Source organism: Oncorhynchus clarkii, unplaced genomic scaffold (genome assembly GCF_045791955.1).
Source record: "Oncorhynchus clarkii lewisi isolate Uvic-CL-2024 unplaced genomic scaffold, UVic_Ocla_1.0 unplaced_contig_11932_pilon_pilon, whole genome shotgun sequence".
Lineage (NCBI taxonomy): Eukaryota > Metazoa > Chordata > Actinopteri > Salmoniformes > Salmonidae > Oncorhynchus > Oncorhynchus clarkii.
The window spans coordinates 37,501-52,197 of record NW_027258456.1 but is presented as its reverse complement, the minus strand read 5'-3'; the positions used below and the strand labels follow the sequence as shown (position 1 = coordinate 52,197).

The 14,697-nt window shown below is 44.0% G+C and overlaps 2 protein-coding genes across 3 annotated transcripts in view; both read right to left on the bottom strand.

Annotated features, from left to right (window-relative positions):
* Nucleotides 1-1,104: 1,104 nt before the first annotated feature.
* Nucleotides 1,105-8,124, bottom strand: LOC139396964 (histone chaperone asf1b-B-like). Its single transcript, XM_071143899.1, has 4 exons — nucleotides 7,645-8,124; nucleotides 4,321-4,436; nucleotides 3,966-4,142; nucleotides 1,105-2,675 (listed from the first exon to the last, which is right to left on the bottom strand). Exons 1-4 carry the CDS (start codon nucleotides 7,751-7,753, stop codon nucleotides 2,469-2,471), a joined length of 609 nt encoding a protein of 202 aa, XP_071000000.1. The 5' UTR covers nucleotides 7,754-8,124; the 3' UTR covers nucleotides 1,105-2,468.
* Nucleotides 8,125-13,157: 5,033 nt separating this feature from the next.
* LOC139396965 (DENN domain-containing protein 1B-like) overlaps nucleotides 13,158-14,697 on the bottom strand; it is a 30,100-nt gene continuing 28,560 nt past the window's right edge. For both annotated transcript variants that reach the window (XM_071143901.1, XM_071143900.1), the window contains one exon: nucleotides 13,158-14,697. This exon is cut by the window's right edge and continues 835 nt beyond it. In XM_071143901.1, the coding sequence (XP_071000002.1) occupies nucleotides 14,417-14,697 (281 nt within the window). In that variant the 3' untranslated portion in view covers nucleotides 13,158-14,416.

Below are 14,697 nucleotides of genomic sequence, written 5' to 3'. Positions count from 1 at the left end.
GTGGGCGGAGCTAACGGAACGGGCCCTGTTCGGCGAAATACCATTGGCCGTCTGACGGAATGGCCTCGCGTTGCCCCCGCCCTCCCAACTAATCCGTGATTGGCCGAGTGACGTCAAGCAGCAAGGGCTATTTTTAGGAATGTTGCTCAGAATGAATGTAACGCGCTACGGCAGGACTTCCAAATTCAGTTTGTTTGTGTAACGAACGACGCACGAGGAAACGTGCCCTGGCTCGGGATATATTTACAATAAAATGTAACAGTTTATTTGATTAGTAACGATACAGATATTTGAAAGTTTCTTCCGATAGTGATCATTCTATTTAATCTCTAGGGTTGTTCCACTGTTTCTGTTACATTGTAGTAACAGTATCAACGTTGACTCCACACGCTAATAAATCATGTCTTATAGTGAGGACCAATAGATTATTTTAGAGGATATCGGTGGTCCTACATATATTTGGGAATATAGGAAATATATGCAAGCACATCCCTGTCAAGGACACAGTTGAATTTAAAACGGGGTCAATTTTAGCGGTTTGAAACAGATGGACCAGCATGCAGACGTCTCCTCTCGCCTTCCTCAGCACTATGGTGAAGGTACTGGACAGGTATGAGAAGAACACAAGGGTGAGGGGTGGAGAAGGGGGGTGGGGGCTCTTAATATCTACCACAGTGATTTTATCCACCATTTGTTCTAAGATCAGTGCAGAGGGAGAAGAGAGACAGGATCACTGAACACATTGGGATGGAGGAATGGAGGGGGTGTAGAGGGATGATGATCTGATTGGTTCATTCAAGAGGGATAAGAATGAGCAGAGCCCCCACCCCCCTCCGATTGCAGTTGCTTAGCAACACGAGGCAAGTCTGCACGGTCTCATAGTGAACATGGTGGAGAAGCTGTTCCTCCTGCTGCATTTTATGAATGAAACAGTGAGAGAGAAGCAGTCAGGCTCACAGCTTCTAGCAAGCCTCCCTTCTCCACCCCTCACCCCCCTTCTCATCTCCCCTCTGCTTCTCGCCACACTCACCTTCTCAGTGATGTAACCTCTCCAGTTGAAAACATAACACAGCATTGACACTACACTCACTACACACACACACCTTTTAAAAACAACAAATGTTTATTATTATTACTTTCATTGTTACAAATATTACAATGCAAAATAAAATAAAAAAAAACATGACATCTCTTAAGTGCTAATGAATCAAAGGTATATACAGTAAAGTAACAACAGTCACATGACTGACATAAACAAACCCCTCCCCCAACTACAACAACACATGTTCCCTCCCAAATGGTACCCTATCCCCTACATAGTGCCCTACTTTTGACAACAGCCCTATGGGCCCCGGACAACTCTAGTCAAAAGTAGTGCACTATGTAGGGAACAGACTGACATTTTGGACACAGACCAGGTTCGGGATCAAGTCCTTTTAAATTCTACATCCAATTCTACATTCTTCATTGAAAAGCCTTGATTTGAAGTGCAGTTACAGAGTACTTCCTGAATTGAAATGGAATTGAGGCCTGGCATGAACAGTCCTGGAGTCACCCTGTAGGGTGAGGCTTTTTCCTAGAGACAACTCAGTCTCCCTCTAGAGGCCTACCTTCCTGGAAGTAATCCCAGATCGGGGATTGGTTGGACAGGTGGAAGTAATCGCAGACCGGGGATTGGTTGGACAGGTGGAAGTAATCCCAGATCGGGGATTGGTTGGACAGGTGGAAGTAATCCCAGACCGGGGATTGGTTGGACAGGTGGAAGTAATCCCAGATCGGGGATTGGTTGTACAGGTGGAAGTAATCGCAGACCGGGGATTGGTTGGACAGGTGGAAGTAATCCCAGACCGGGGATTGGTTGGACAGGTGGAAGTAATCGCAGATCGGGGATTGGATGGACAGGTGGAAGTAATCCCAGATCAGGGATTGGTTGGACAGGTGGAAGTAATCCCAGATCGGGGATTGGTTGGACAGGTGGAAGTAATCCCAGATCGGGGATTGGTTGGACAGGTGGAAGTAATAGTGTGGTCACCTTGTTGCCACTGATACAAATCACTTCAAGGTACCCTGCTCACCTCAAGGAAACAGGGACGCATTTCTACAGTATTGAAGCAGGGCCTGAGCTTTAGCTGTGTTGCTATGGAAACCAGTCCAGGTGTGAAGTTAGGTTTTAAAACAAGAAGACACACAACAGGACTGTTTGGATCAGGAGTCTGACATTGCACCCTGTTCTGTGATAGTGCACTACATTGGAGCAGAGGGTCCTGTTTAAAAAAGTAGTGCACTATGGAGGGAATAGGGTGCCAGTGCCAGTGGAGACAGAGGGAGGTGTTGCTGTGTGAAGGAGGGAGACCGTACACCCTACAGTTCAGCTGGTTTATAATAAGTGACTCAACCTTCCTGTCAAAGACTGCTGGCGACTGCTGGAGTAGAACGTGGCAAGGCAATGCTGGAGGGGTGGCTGTGTTCTACAGACAGTCCATCGAGTTACCAGACATCAGTCCTACAGGTAACGCCTTGCCAGCTAAACAGGAGGAGGGCACCATGCTGCTGCTACTGCTGCTGTTGGGGGAGGGGTCTACGTTCTCACTGTCCTCCATCTTGTCTGAACAGCCGTCCCAGTTGATATGGAACCGGGTCACACGGGGGTTAGAGGCTAGGATGTTCCTCTGCAGCTGGAGGAGGAGGAGGGGAGGGTTATGGTTCAGAATTAAGGCTGGGAGTCCAAAGAGTCTACTTCAGATTTCAAACTGTGGTGAGAATCCTTCACAAGAAGTCGATTCCTTTACAACAATCTGTTTTGCATCACAATGATTTTTATGTTTTGTGATTTTTTTGGTGTGTGTATCATCGTGTGTATTACCTGTGTATAGTCTGGTGTGTGTGTGTGTGTGTATTAGTGTGTATAACCTGTGTATAGTCTGGTGTGTGTGTGTATTAGTGCGTATTACCTGTGTGTAGTCTGGTGTGTGTGTGTGTGTGTGTATTACCTGTGTGTAGTCTGGTGTGTATATTACCTATGTGCAGTCTGGTGTGTGTGTCTGTGTATTAGTGTGTATAACCTGTGTATAGTCTGGTGTGTGTGTGTGTGTGTGTGTGTGCGTATTACCTGTGTGTAGTCTGGTGTGTATATTAGTGTGTATTACCTATGTGCAGTCTGGTGTGTGTGTGTATGTGTGTGTGTATTAGTGCGTATTACCTGTGTGTAGTCTGGTGTGTATATTAGTGTGTATTACCTATGTGCAGTCTGGTGTGTGTGTGTGTATCAGTGTGAGTTACCTGTGTGCAGTCTGGTGTGTGTGTATCAGTGTGAGTTACCTGTGTGTATCAGTGTTAGTTACCTGTGTGTATCAGTGTTAGTTACCTGTGTGTATCAGTGTGAGTTCCCTGTGTGTAGTCTGGTGTGTGTGTGTATCAGTGTGAGTTACCTGTATGTAGTCTGGTGTGTGTGTGTATCAGTGTGAGTTACCTGTGTGTATCAGTGTGAGTTACCTGTGTGTAGTCTGGTGTGTGTGTGTATCAGTGTGAGTTACCTGTGTGTAGTCTGGTGTGTGTGTATCAGTGTGAGTTACCTGTGTGTATCAGTGTTAGTTACCTGTGTGTATCAGTGTTAGTTACCTGTGTGTATCAGTGTGAGTTCCCTGTGTGTAGTCTGGTGTGTGTGTGTATCAGTGTGAGTTACCTGTATGTAGTCTGGTGTGTGTGTGTATCAGTGTGAGTTACCTGTGTGTATCAGTGTGAGTTACCTGTGTGTAGTCTGGTGTGTGTGTGTATCAGTGTGAGTTACCTGTGTGTAGTCTGGTGTGTGTGTAGTCTGGTGTGTGTATTACCTGTGTGTAGTCTGGTGTGTGTATTACCTGTGTGTAGTCTGGTGTGTGTATTACCTGTGTGTAGTCTGGTGTGTGTATTACCTGTGTGTAGTCTGGTGTGTGTATTACCTGTGTGTAGTCTGGTGTGTGTATTACCTGTGTGTAGTCTGGTTTGACCGGTGGGTTCTCTCTGAGCTCTGGGTCGGTGTATTCATTGTTGACATAGTAACCGATACGGATGAACTCCTGTCCGTTGTAGGTGCAGGTGATGAGCGCCACGGTTACCCCCACAGCATCACTCTCAGGAATCAGCCCGGTGTTGGGGGCATCCGCCTGGAGGAGAAAGAGAGATGGGGTGATGAGAAGGAGAAAGGGAGGAGAAGAAGAGGGTGGGAAGAAGGTAGGAACATAAAGAGATGATCTGATGATGAGAGGAAGGAGAAGTGGGAGGAGGAGGAAGAGATAGAGGGAGGGGTGCGTGCGTGTGTCAGTCACTCAGTGTGTCTCTCACCTGGAACACGAACATGTGTCTGCCTGCTGGTACCGGTCCGACCAGAACTGAGTCCAGAGTCTGATCATACTCCTCACTCTCTGCTGAGCCCACATAGATGATCTTCCACTCCAGGTCTAAACACACACACACACACACACAGATTAACTTCCCTGACCCAGTCTGTAATACATGTTTCAAGCAGACCACCATAGTGTTCTAGGGAACAGGGACTAAGGTAACCTGCATAAATGACTACCGCCCCGTAGCACCCACAGCTGTAGCCATGAAGTGCTTTTAAAAAAAAACTGGTCATGGCTCACATCAACACCATCATGCCAGACACCCTGGACCGACTCCAATTCACATACCGCCCCAACAGAGCCACAGATGATGCAATCTCTATCACACTCTACATTCCCCTTTCCCACCTGGACAAAAGGAACACCTATGTGAGAATGCTATTCATTGACTACAGCTCAGTGTTCAACAACATAGTGCCCTCAAAGCTCATCACTAAGCTAAGGACCCTGGGACTAAACATCTCCCTCTGCAACTGGACTTCCTGACGGTGGTGAGGGTAGGTAACAACACATTTGCCACGCTGATCCTCAACACGGGGGCCCCTCAGGGGTGCGTGCTCAGTCCCCTCCTGTACTCCCTGTTCACCCATGACCTTACACGACTCCCAACACCATCATTAAGTTTCCCAGCGACACGACGGTGGTAGGCCTGACACCAACGACGAGACGACCTATAGAGAGGAGGTTAAAGACCTGGCAGTGTGGTGCCAGGACAACAACCTCTCCCTCAACGTCAGCAAGACAAAGGAGATGATTGTGGACTACAGGAAACGCTTCAAGTTCCTCTGTGTCCACATCACTAAGGACCTATCATGGTCCAAACACACCAACACAGTTGTGAAGAGGGCACGACAAAGCCACTTCCCCCTCAGGACGCTGAAGAGATTTGGCATGGGTCCTCAGATCCTCTAAATGTTCTACAGCTGCACCATTGAGAGCATCTTGACTGGCTGCGTCTCCGCTTGGTACGGCAGCTGCTTGGCATCCGGCCGCAAGGCGCTCCAGAGGGTGGTGCGTGTGGCGCAGTACATCACTGGGGCCGAATTCACTGCCATCCAGGACCTCTATTTATTTAACCTTTATTTAACTAGGCAAGTCAGGGGAGAACGACAGATTTGTACCTTGTCAGTTCGGGAATTTGAACTTGCAACCTTTCGCCCAACGCTCTAACCACTAGGCTACCCTGCCGCCCCTACTATACCAGGCGGTGTCAAAGGCCCTAAAAATTGTCAAAGACTCCAGCCACCCAGTTCTCTCTGCTACCGCATGGCAAGTGGTACCGGAGCGCCAAGTCTAGATCCAAAAGGCACCTTAACAGCTTCTACCCCTGAGCAATAAGATTGCTGAACAATTAATCAGATGGCTACCCTGAATATTTACATTCACTCCCTTTTTAATGGAAACAGACTCTTACACCGGCTCTATGCACACTCAATGGACTCTACCAACACACACACTACACTGACACTCCAATACACACACTACACTGACACCCCAATACACACTACACTGACACTCCAATACACGCTACACTGACACTCCAATACACACGCTACACTGACACTCCAATACACACGCTACACTGACACTCCAATACACACGCTACACTGACACTCCAACACACACGCTACACTGACACTCCAACACACACGCTACACTGACACTCCAACACACACGCTACACTGACACTCCAACACACACGCTACACTGACACTCCAACACACACGCTAAACTGACACTCCAACACACACGCTACACTGACACTCCAACACACACGCTAAACTGACACTCCAACACACACGCTACACTGACACTCCAACACACACGCTACACTGACACTCCAATACACACGCTACACTGACACTCCAATACACACGCTACACTGACACTCCAATACACACGCTACACTGACACTCCAATACACACGCTACACTGACACTCCAATACACACGCTACACTGACACTCCAATACACACGCTACACTGACACTCCAATACACACGCTACACTGACACTCCAATACACACACACACACACACACTCTGTTTATTATCTATTCTAATTGCTTTGTCACTTTTACCCCTATCTACATGTACATATGACCTAAATTACCTTATAACCCTGTACATTGACTCGGTACTGATACTCCTAGTGTATAGTCTTGTTATGTTATATTTAATTGTGCTACTGTTTCCTTTTTTGGAAATTGTTCTTACTTTTTAACTGCATTGCTGGGAAATGGCCCATAAGTAAGTCTAATAATAAATTTAATTAAATGGTTAAATGCTTTTCATTATACAAAAATGCATACAAATAAGTGTATTATATATATATATATATATATAACCATATCATAAAATCAACAATCAAAGTCTTGGAGGAAGGGTAGATAAGCCAAAAATGAGGAGTCTGAAGGCTTTAAAAGCCCCAACAGTCTAAACATCCAGGAGATTACCTGGAAGGGAGACCTAAAGGTGTTGCTGGGAAGAAAAGAACCCAATGTTCCGAGCCCGGGTCACACAACGTTCCGAGCCCGGGTCACGCAACGTTCCGAGCCCGGGTCACGCAACGTTCCGAGCCCGGGTCACGCAACGTTCCGAGCCCGGGTCACCATGTTGTATTGGGCAGATGTGACAAATACAATTAGATTTTAATTTAGGAAGTTTACTTTAAAACCCATTTATTCACTAGTGCACTATTTCTGACCAGGTCCCATAAAGCTCACTATATAAAGAGAATAGGCTGCTATTTCAGAAACAACCACTCATTAAGTGTGGTCCCACCACCTCCACTTTAATGCGGGAAGGATAGGTTTCTCCTCATTAGTGGAAATAGCTATTTATCGGTTATAAAAATAACCTAGGAGAAGAGATACGTTTTTCCCGCAATTTATTCGTAAATAGTTCCACGGTCTGATAATGTAATCACTTAACGCACCAATCGGCTCGAGGCCACCCAGACGTCAGAGAAGGACCGGAAACGTGAACAATACGCGCGGGCGCCAAATTCTGATGCAGTGTCAACACAAATAGCTAATTTACTCAAACAATACCAACATATTTGAATTGATCTAAGTAGTTAGCTATTAACATATACGTGTAAAGTTAATTGAAATTGACATGTAAGCAAACTGTTGTTGCACCTAAAAGGCAACGGTTAGCTACATTATAATTACACAATAATACTATAGTTAGTAATCTACATACGTTTGCTAGATTTGACCAAAAAAAATAAGTTAGCAACTGAATAACGTCACCACTCACCCTCCGGTAAATCCTCCATGCACTCGAACGTAATCTCGAACTGAAACGGATTCCCAAAAGGACTTGGGTTGTCCAACACAGCGACATTCAACACTTGAACTTTAGCCATTTATTTTTAGTAGTCTTGAAAGCGTAGCAGATGAATAATTTGAAAATTAATCGAATTTAGCTCGTTTATCTCCCTTAACGTTGCAGATAAAGGCAGGACGGAAAATAATAAACTAGCCAACGTTAAACAATTCAGTCTCTTTGACTAAAGATACGTGTGTGGCGTCTTCTGATGGTTGTTACCGTCTTCTCTCCTGCAAACTTAGTCAATTTCAATTGCTTGCAATATAACACCTGCTTGGCGCTAGATTCTTTTTCAAAATAAATTAAACAAAAGCTTGCTTTGGCAGGTGTTTTGTTTGAAGTTCTCGGTTATTTTGTAGCTAGAGGATAACATTCACACTCCCGCCAGTGTGTTCGGAAATGGTTCTCGGAACGTCACGAAATCCAGCAGCGTTTCTTCTTCTCTCTTCCGGCTGTAGAACTGAGGATGGTTGAACAATAAACTTTTCACTGCCATCTAGTGACGGGAGGGAATTGTTCAGATTAAGATTTTGCAGAAAGTAGGCCTCCAGTACTAGCAGCATAAACGCTGCACAATTAACAAAATAACTAAACAATGAGTTGAGGAGAGATAAACTTTCCATGTGATTAATGTATATTGCTGATGATGTTGCACTCTGCTGAAACACAAACTCAGGATTGTGACTTAAATAAAGACCATATTTTGTGAGTGTGTGTCACAGGGGGCTGGTGGCACCTTAATCGGGGAGAACGGGCTGGCGGTAATGGCTGGAGAGGAATAAGTGGAACGGTATCAAATTACATGGTTTCCAGGTGTCTGATACCGTTCCATTTGCTCTGTCTCGGCCGAGCCGCTCTCCCCTGTCTGTGTGTATATTGTAGCAACCCTGGTTTATATACGCTGATATCGACTCTGCCACTTGAGCAGACTTTTGTTGCACAATCGATGGCGCGCTGGGCTTGGGGCCAGAACATGGACTGTCCGAGCCGCCACTCCCTGCCTGTTTCATAACAATACATACAGCTGAATAGGCAGACAGTCACTGTGTACAGAATTGACTGGTCAGTTTCTAACAGAGTATATTCCGAATCCTAAATGTTAAAACTCCTCTCCAGTCCATAGCTCTGTATTAGGCTACAATGAGTTATGCAACCGCATAGAACTCACAGACGGTGTCTACCTTTAGTCAACGCCCTATTACTTAGACAATTCACTACGTTTGACCAGAGCCCCCTGACACTGTTTTACACTATTTGCTAAAGATGTAGACTACAGAAGGCCTGTTTTTTGTATTCTCCACAACGGTGTGTGTGTATGAGCGAGTGAAACAGAGACAGAAAGGCGATCGTTTGGTAGTAGTCCTAGGTACTGATTGGCTCTTGCGGTACATGTGACAACTGTCCTCATCTGCATATGGACAGGTACGCTATGGTGAGCGTGGTAGAGAAGTTACCGGGCTGGCACCGTGTGAATGGAGTTTTAAAGATCGTCGAGAAATCTCCTAAGTAGCCCTAGGACATCGTTAGTCTACAGCAAGAGGACTACTGTTTCATACCCGCCCCTTGACTTCGGAAAATAGCTCATTGTAATCAACAGGTAAGTCCATGGAAAACACCTAAATTAAACAATCGCCTGTGTTGTTTGATAGGTCCGTATAGTAGTGCAGACTTGATAGTGTCGGCAGAGGTGTTATTGACAAGTAGTTAAAGTAGGCCGAGGCTAGTTTTAGCAGTGGAACCTTAGCTTGATAGGCTTCGAATGCTGAAAGCCGTGTTTTAGACCGTTTTGGGTTGGTTTTATTTCTTTGTAACAGCAACGCGTTAGAATTGATGCACCTGAAAACAGGTGTAGCGGGCTCGGTCGCATTCCAACAGCTGGGCAGACATTCCTTCTATCGGCGCTTTGAAATGACGTGTGTATGTGGCTGGGTTTCGCTCTGAATTCAAATATTTGTTTAGTTATAATAGTTACTTTGACAGGCACAATGGAATGGTAATTTGCAATTTGAGCAGATTTTAAAATAAAGCATCAATAATCGGTCGTTTTTTAAATGGGTCTAGTCCTAGCGTTTATTAGTTGATTCAACTTGATAATATGAGCGCTTCAATATTCAAATGTCTTTCATTATTCCGTATTCGGATTCTAGTCACACGGTGGTTGTTTAGGAATGGTTGTTTGGACAGTAAAGTCAATACGTTGCGTTTCCTGTATGTTGTGCAACTCGTGGTTTCAGTGTAGTGTTGATCCGTGTACTATTGTTTACCCAGAGTATATCATTAACGATCTCACCGCTAGGAATGTTCAGACTCTCCAACCCTGGGTTTGTGCTGTTTCATCTCTGACGGGGGCTGTGTCCCAAATGGCACCCGTATTATTATTTGTAGTCTACTACTGTTGACGTGGGTCCACACCCTATTATGTACACACTGACCCTTATCTCGTGGACTATGGGCCCTGGTCAATAGTAGTCAAGTGTAAAAGGAATATGGTTCCATTTGGGAGCCGGATGAGAGACTCTGTTTCAGACTGTCTCTGGACCCGGTTTAGAGACACAAAAAGCCAATACCGATGTTTATATATATATATATATATATATATATATATATATATATAATGAAGACAATTACAACAATACTGAATTAACACTTATTTTAACTTAATATAATACATAAATAAAATCAATTTAGTCTCAAATAAATAATGAAACATGTTCAATTTGGTTTAAATAATGCAAAAACAAAGTGTTGGAGAAGAAAGTAAAAGTGCAATATGTGCCATGTAAGAAAGCTAACGTTTTAAGTTCCTTGCTCAGAACATGAGAACATATGAAAGCTGGTGGTCCCTTTTAACATGAGTCTTCAATATTCCCAGTTAAGAAGTTTTAGGTTGTAGTTATTATAGGACTATTTCCCTCTATACCATTTGTATTTCATATACCTTTTGACTATTGGATGTTCTTATAGACACTTTAGTTTTGCCAGCCTAATCTTGGGAGTTGATAGGCTTGAAGTCATAAACAGCGCAATGCTTGAAGCACAGCGAAGGGCTGCTTGCAAATGCAGGAAAGTGCTGTTTGAATGAACGCTTACGAGCCTGCTGCTGCCTACCACCGCTCAGTCAGACTGCTCTATCAAATCATACACTTAATTATAATATAATAAACACGCAGAAATGCGAGCTTTTAGGTCATTATATGGTCAAATCCGGAAACCATCATTTCGAAAACAAAACGTTTATTCTTTCAGTGAAATAAGGAACCGTTCCGTATTTTATCTAACGGGTGGCATCCCTAAGTGTAAATATTGCTGTTACATTGTACAACCTTCAATGTTATGTCTTAATTATGTACAATTCTGGCAAATTAATTACGGTCTTTGTTAGGAAGAAATGGTCTTCACACAGTTCGCAACGAGCCAGGCGGCCCAAACTGCTGCATATACCCTGACTCTGCTTGCACAGAACGCAAGAGAAGTGACACAATTTCCCTAATTAAAATAAATTCATGTTAGCAGGTAATATTAACTAAATATGCAGGTTTTAAAAAATGTACTTGTGTATTGATTTTAAGAAAGGCGTTGATGTTCATGGTTCGGTACGTTGGTGCAACGACAGTGCTTTTTTTCCCGCAAATGCTCTTGTTAATCATCACCCGTTTGGCGAAGTAGGCTGTGATTCGATTGATAAATTAACAGGCACCGCATTGATTATATGCAACGAAGGACAAGCTAGATAAACTAATAATATCATCAACCATGTGTAGTTAACTAGTGATTTTATGTTAAGATAGTTTAATGCTAGCTAGCAACTTACCTTGGCTCCTTGCTGCCCTCGCGTAACAGGTGGTCAGCCTGCCATGCAGGCTCCTCGTGGAATGTAATGTAATCGGTCATAATTGGCGTCTAAAAATGCCGATTACCGATTTGTTATGAAACCTTGAAATCGGTCCCAATTAATCGACCATTCCGATTAATCAGTCGACCTCTAGTCTCTGGACCAGGTTTAGAGACGTTGCTTCAGACTGTCTCTGGACCCGTTTGACATTGCAGCCGACTGTCGAGACTGACCGATCTACAAATCACCTTGGATCACAAATAACTACTCAATATTATTTGTAGATCGGTCAGAATTTACCCATGACACATTGCGGTTTGGATGCTCTCGAACACAGCCATAGTTTCTATGCTGATGTGTTCCGTAGACTTGGACAGACAGATAAACTGCCTCAAAGGGGCTGAATTCACTGATCTGGCCTGGCTCATGGATGCTCTCCAACACTCTCTCTCTAGAGACAGGCACCCCTCACTGTCAGTCTAGCTGCTGTGTCCCCATTGGTCCAGATGTGAGAGCAGAGACCAGCAGTGTCACCTCTAACCCTCAGGTGAGTGAGACATCTGTCTACCTATGGTCTGTGTACCTGTCTGCCTGTGTACCGGCTTCTCTCTCTCATCCCCCTCCTCTCTCTCTGACTCAGGGCCCGTCGTCATGAAAATGGTGTTGTCGTTACCAAGGCCACCGTGGGGGTTGTGGTCTGTGTTAGTCCCAGGCCTGACCTTACTGCTGTGCCTGGCCCTGGTCCTGATGGGCTGTGTGATCAGGAAGAAGAGAAGGATGGAGGGAATGTATCGGCCCAGTGCGGAGGAGAGCAAACAGACAGGACCACGGGGGGCTGAGAGACCAGGCCTGCCCCTGCCCAAGGAGGAGAGACTCATCTGATACCTGCACTCTAGCCTGGACGCTACACACACACACAAACTCTCTTTTCCTCCCTCTCTCTCTCACTACCATTGCCTCACTCTCCTCTACCCTGTACATGAAGCCAGAATGGGTTATTAGTAGTTATGTGTTGTGTAAAGTTATCTGTAGATGCAGTGTCTTGTTAAATATGCCTGAACATGCCTGGTGGATGTGTCATGTCCTCTCCAGTTTCTCCAACTGTGCTGATGTTGACATCAGTGTGTCCACAGGTGAATGCTGAATGCCCTGTCAGGGGTGTGTTGTTTACCTGTAGGTGGACTAGTTGTTGACATGTGTACCTGTAGGTGGACTAGTTGTTGACATGTTTACCTGTAGGTGGGCTAGTTGTTGACCTGTAGGTGGACTAGTTGTTGACCTGTAGGTGGACTAGTTGTCTACCTATAGGTGGACTAGTTGTTTACCTGTAGGTGGACTAGTTGTTGACATGTTTACCTGTAGGTGGACTAGTTGTTGATCAGAGAAAAGGGAATTTTAAAAGTTCCTCTATATGCAAAATGTCTCTATTATGGCAGTTATACTGTTACATGTGTACAAACTATGATTTAAGTGTATCCCGTGTATAAAGCATTAGTGTGTGTGTTTTTTATATCTTGAAAATGAAGAGAAGAATGGTAAAGACACTATGAATGATTTCTAATGCACTTCTGATGATATTATCCATGTGAGAACAATAAAACTCCTCTCAAAAAGTATTAAACTTCCATTTATTCAGTTTAATATCATCCTGGAGAAGAATATTTGACGTAATAAAAAAATCTTCAAGTGTGTATTCAGTGCATTGAGTTAATGTGTTCATGTTCCACAAGCTCCACCTGCTGGTCATCTACAGACAATACAACCAGCGACATCAGAGAGGGATTGGACAGAACTGGTTCCTGAATGTCATGTGACATGATCAGTGGTGTGAAGTACTTAAGTAAAAAATACTTTCAAGTACTACTTAAGTTTTTTTTTGGTATCAAAACATTACTTTACTATTTTTTGACAACTTTTACTTCACTACATTCTTTAAGAAAATAATGTACTTTTTACTCCGTGCATTTTTTTTCCCTGACACCCAAACGTACTTGTTACATTCTGACAGGAAAATGGTCCAATTCACGCGCTTATCAAGAGGACGTCCTTGTTCATCCCTACTACCGGATCTTGCCGACTCGCTAAACACAAATGCTTCGTTTGTAAATGATGTCTGAGTGTTCCCCTGGCTATCCGTAAATATATATATATTTTAAAACAGAAAATGGTGCCGTCTGGTTTGCTTAACACAAGGAATTTTAAATTATTTGTACTTTTACTTTTTATGCTTAAGTACATTTTTTTTCAATTACATTGACTTTTAATACTTAAGAATATTTAAAAACAAATACTTTTAGACTTTTACTCAAGTTGTATTTTACTGGGTGATTTTCACTTTTACCTGAGTCATTTTCTATTTATGTATCTTTACTTCTACTCAAGTATGACAATTTGGTACTTTTTCCACAACTTATATTCAATAGTCGCACAATGTAGCTAAATGTTTAGAGTTGTATCAAAACGTTTTGCAATGGTAACCGTTTAATCCAAACGGAAAATATTTTCCTACAAAATTGAGAGTTTCTATTGGAAATATTGCAATATATTTCGTTCGGTTCCGTTTGCGTCCAAGTGAATACACCCTGGGAAAAACTTCTGGCCTTATGCATTACATCATAGACCTGTATAAGGACGTTACAGAATGTTCAGATAGAAGTGTATGGTGTAGAACCGGAATTACTGTCTGTCGGTTAGAATATGGGATTGTGTCAATTCTATTCATTCTATTTCTACTTACAACATTCAGAGCGCTTCATGTTCCTGAGTTTCACTTCCCATCCCAATTTCTTCTCTGACTCATCAAGTCCCTCAGTCTTTGAAAACTGCAGAATCATTGGCTGAGCTTTGCACCACTCAAACAGTCCTGCATCAAGCTTCAAATCTCTTCTTCAGCTCAGACACCTTGACAGGGGGCGGGTCTTCCTGCACTGTGGTGTTCCCCCCTGGTTCTGATTGGTTATTTATAGGCGTAGTCAGGACAGGGGTGGCTATGCCAGGTCCAGCTCTGTCATTCGGTGAGACCTGGGTGTTGTTGGGTTCCTGAGGGCAGCTCTTCTGTATAGTGTCCCAGGTCCGAGGTGTGTTGCTGGGCTTACTGGGTTTAGGCGAGCCCCTGGTCTGGGCCTTCCCATGGAGGGTTTGCACGGAGG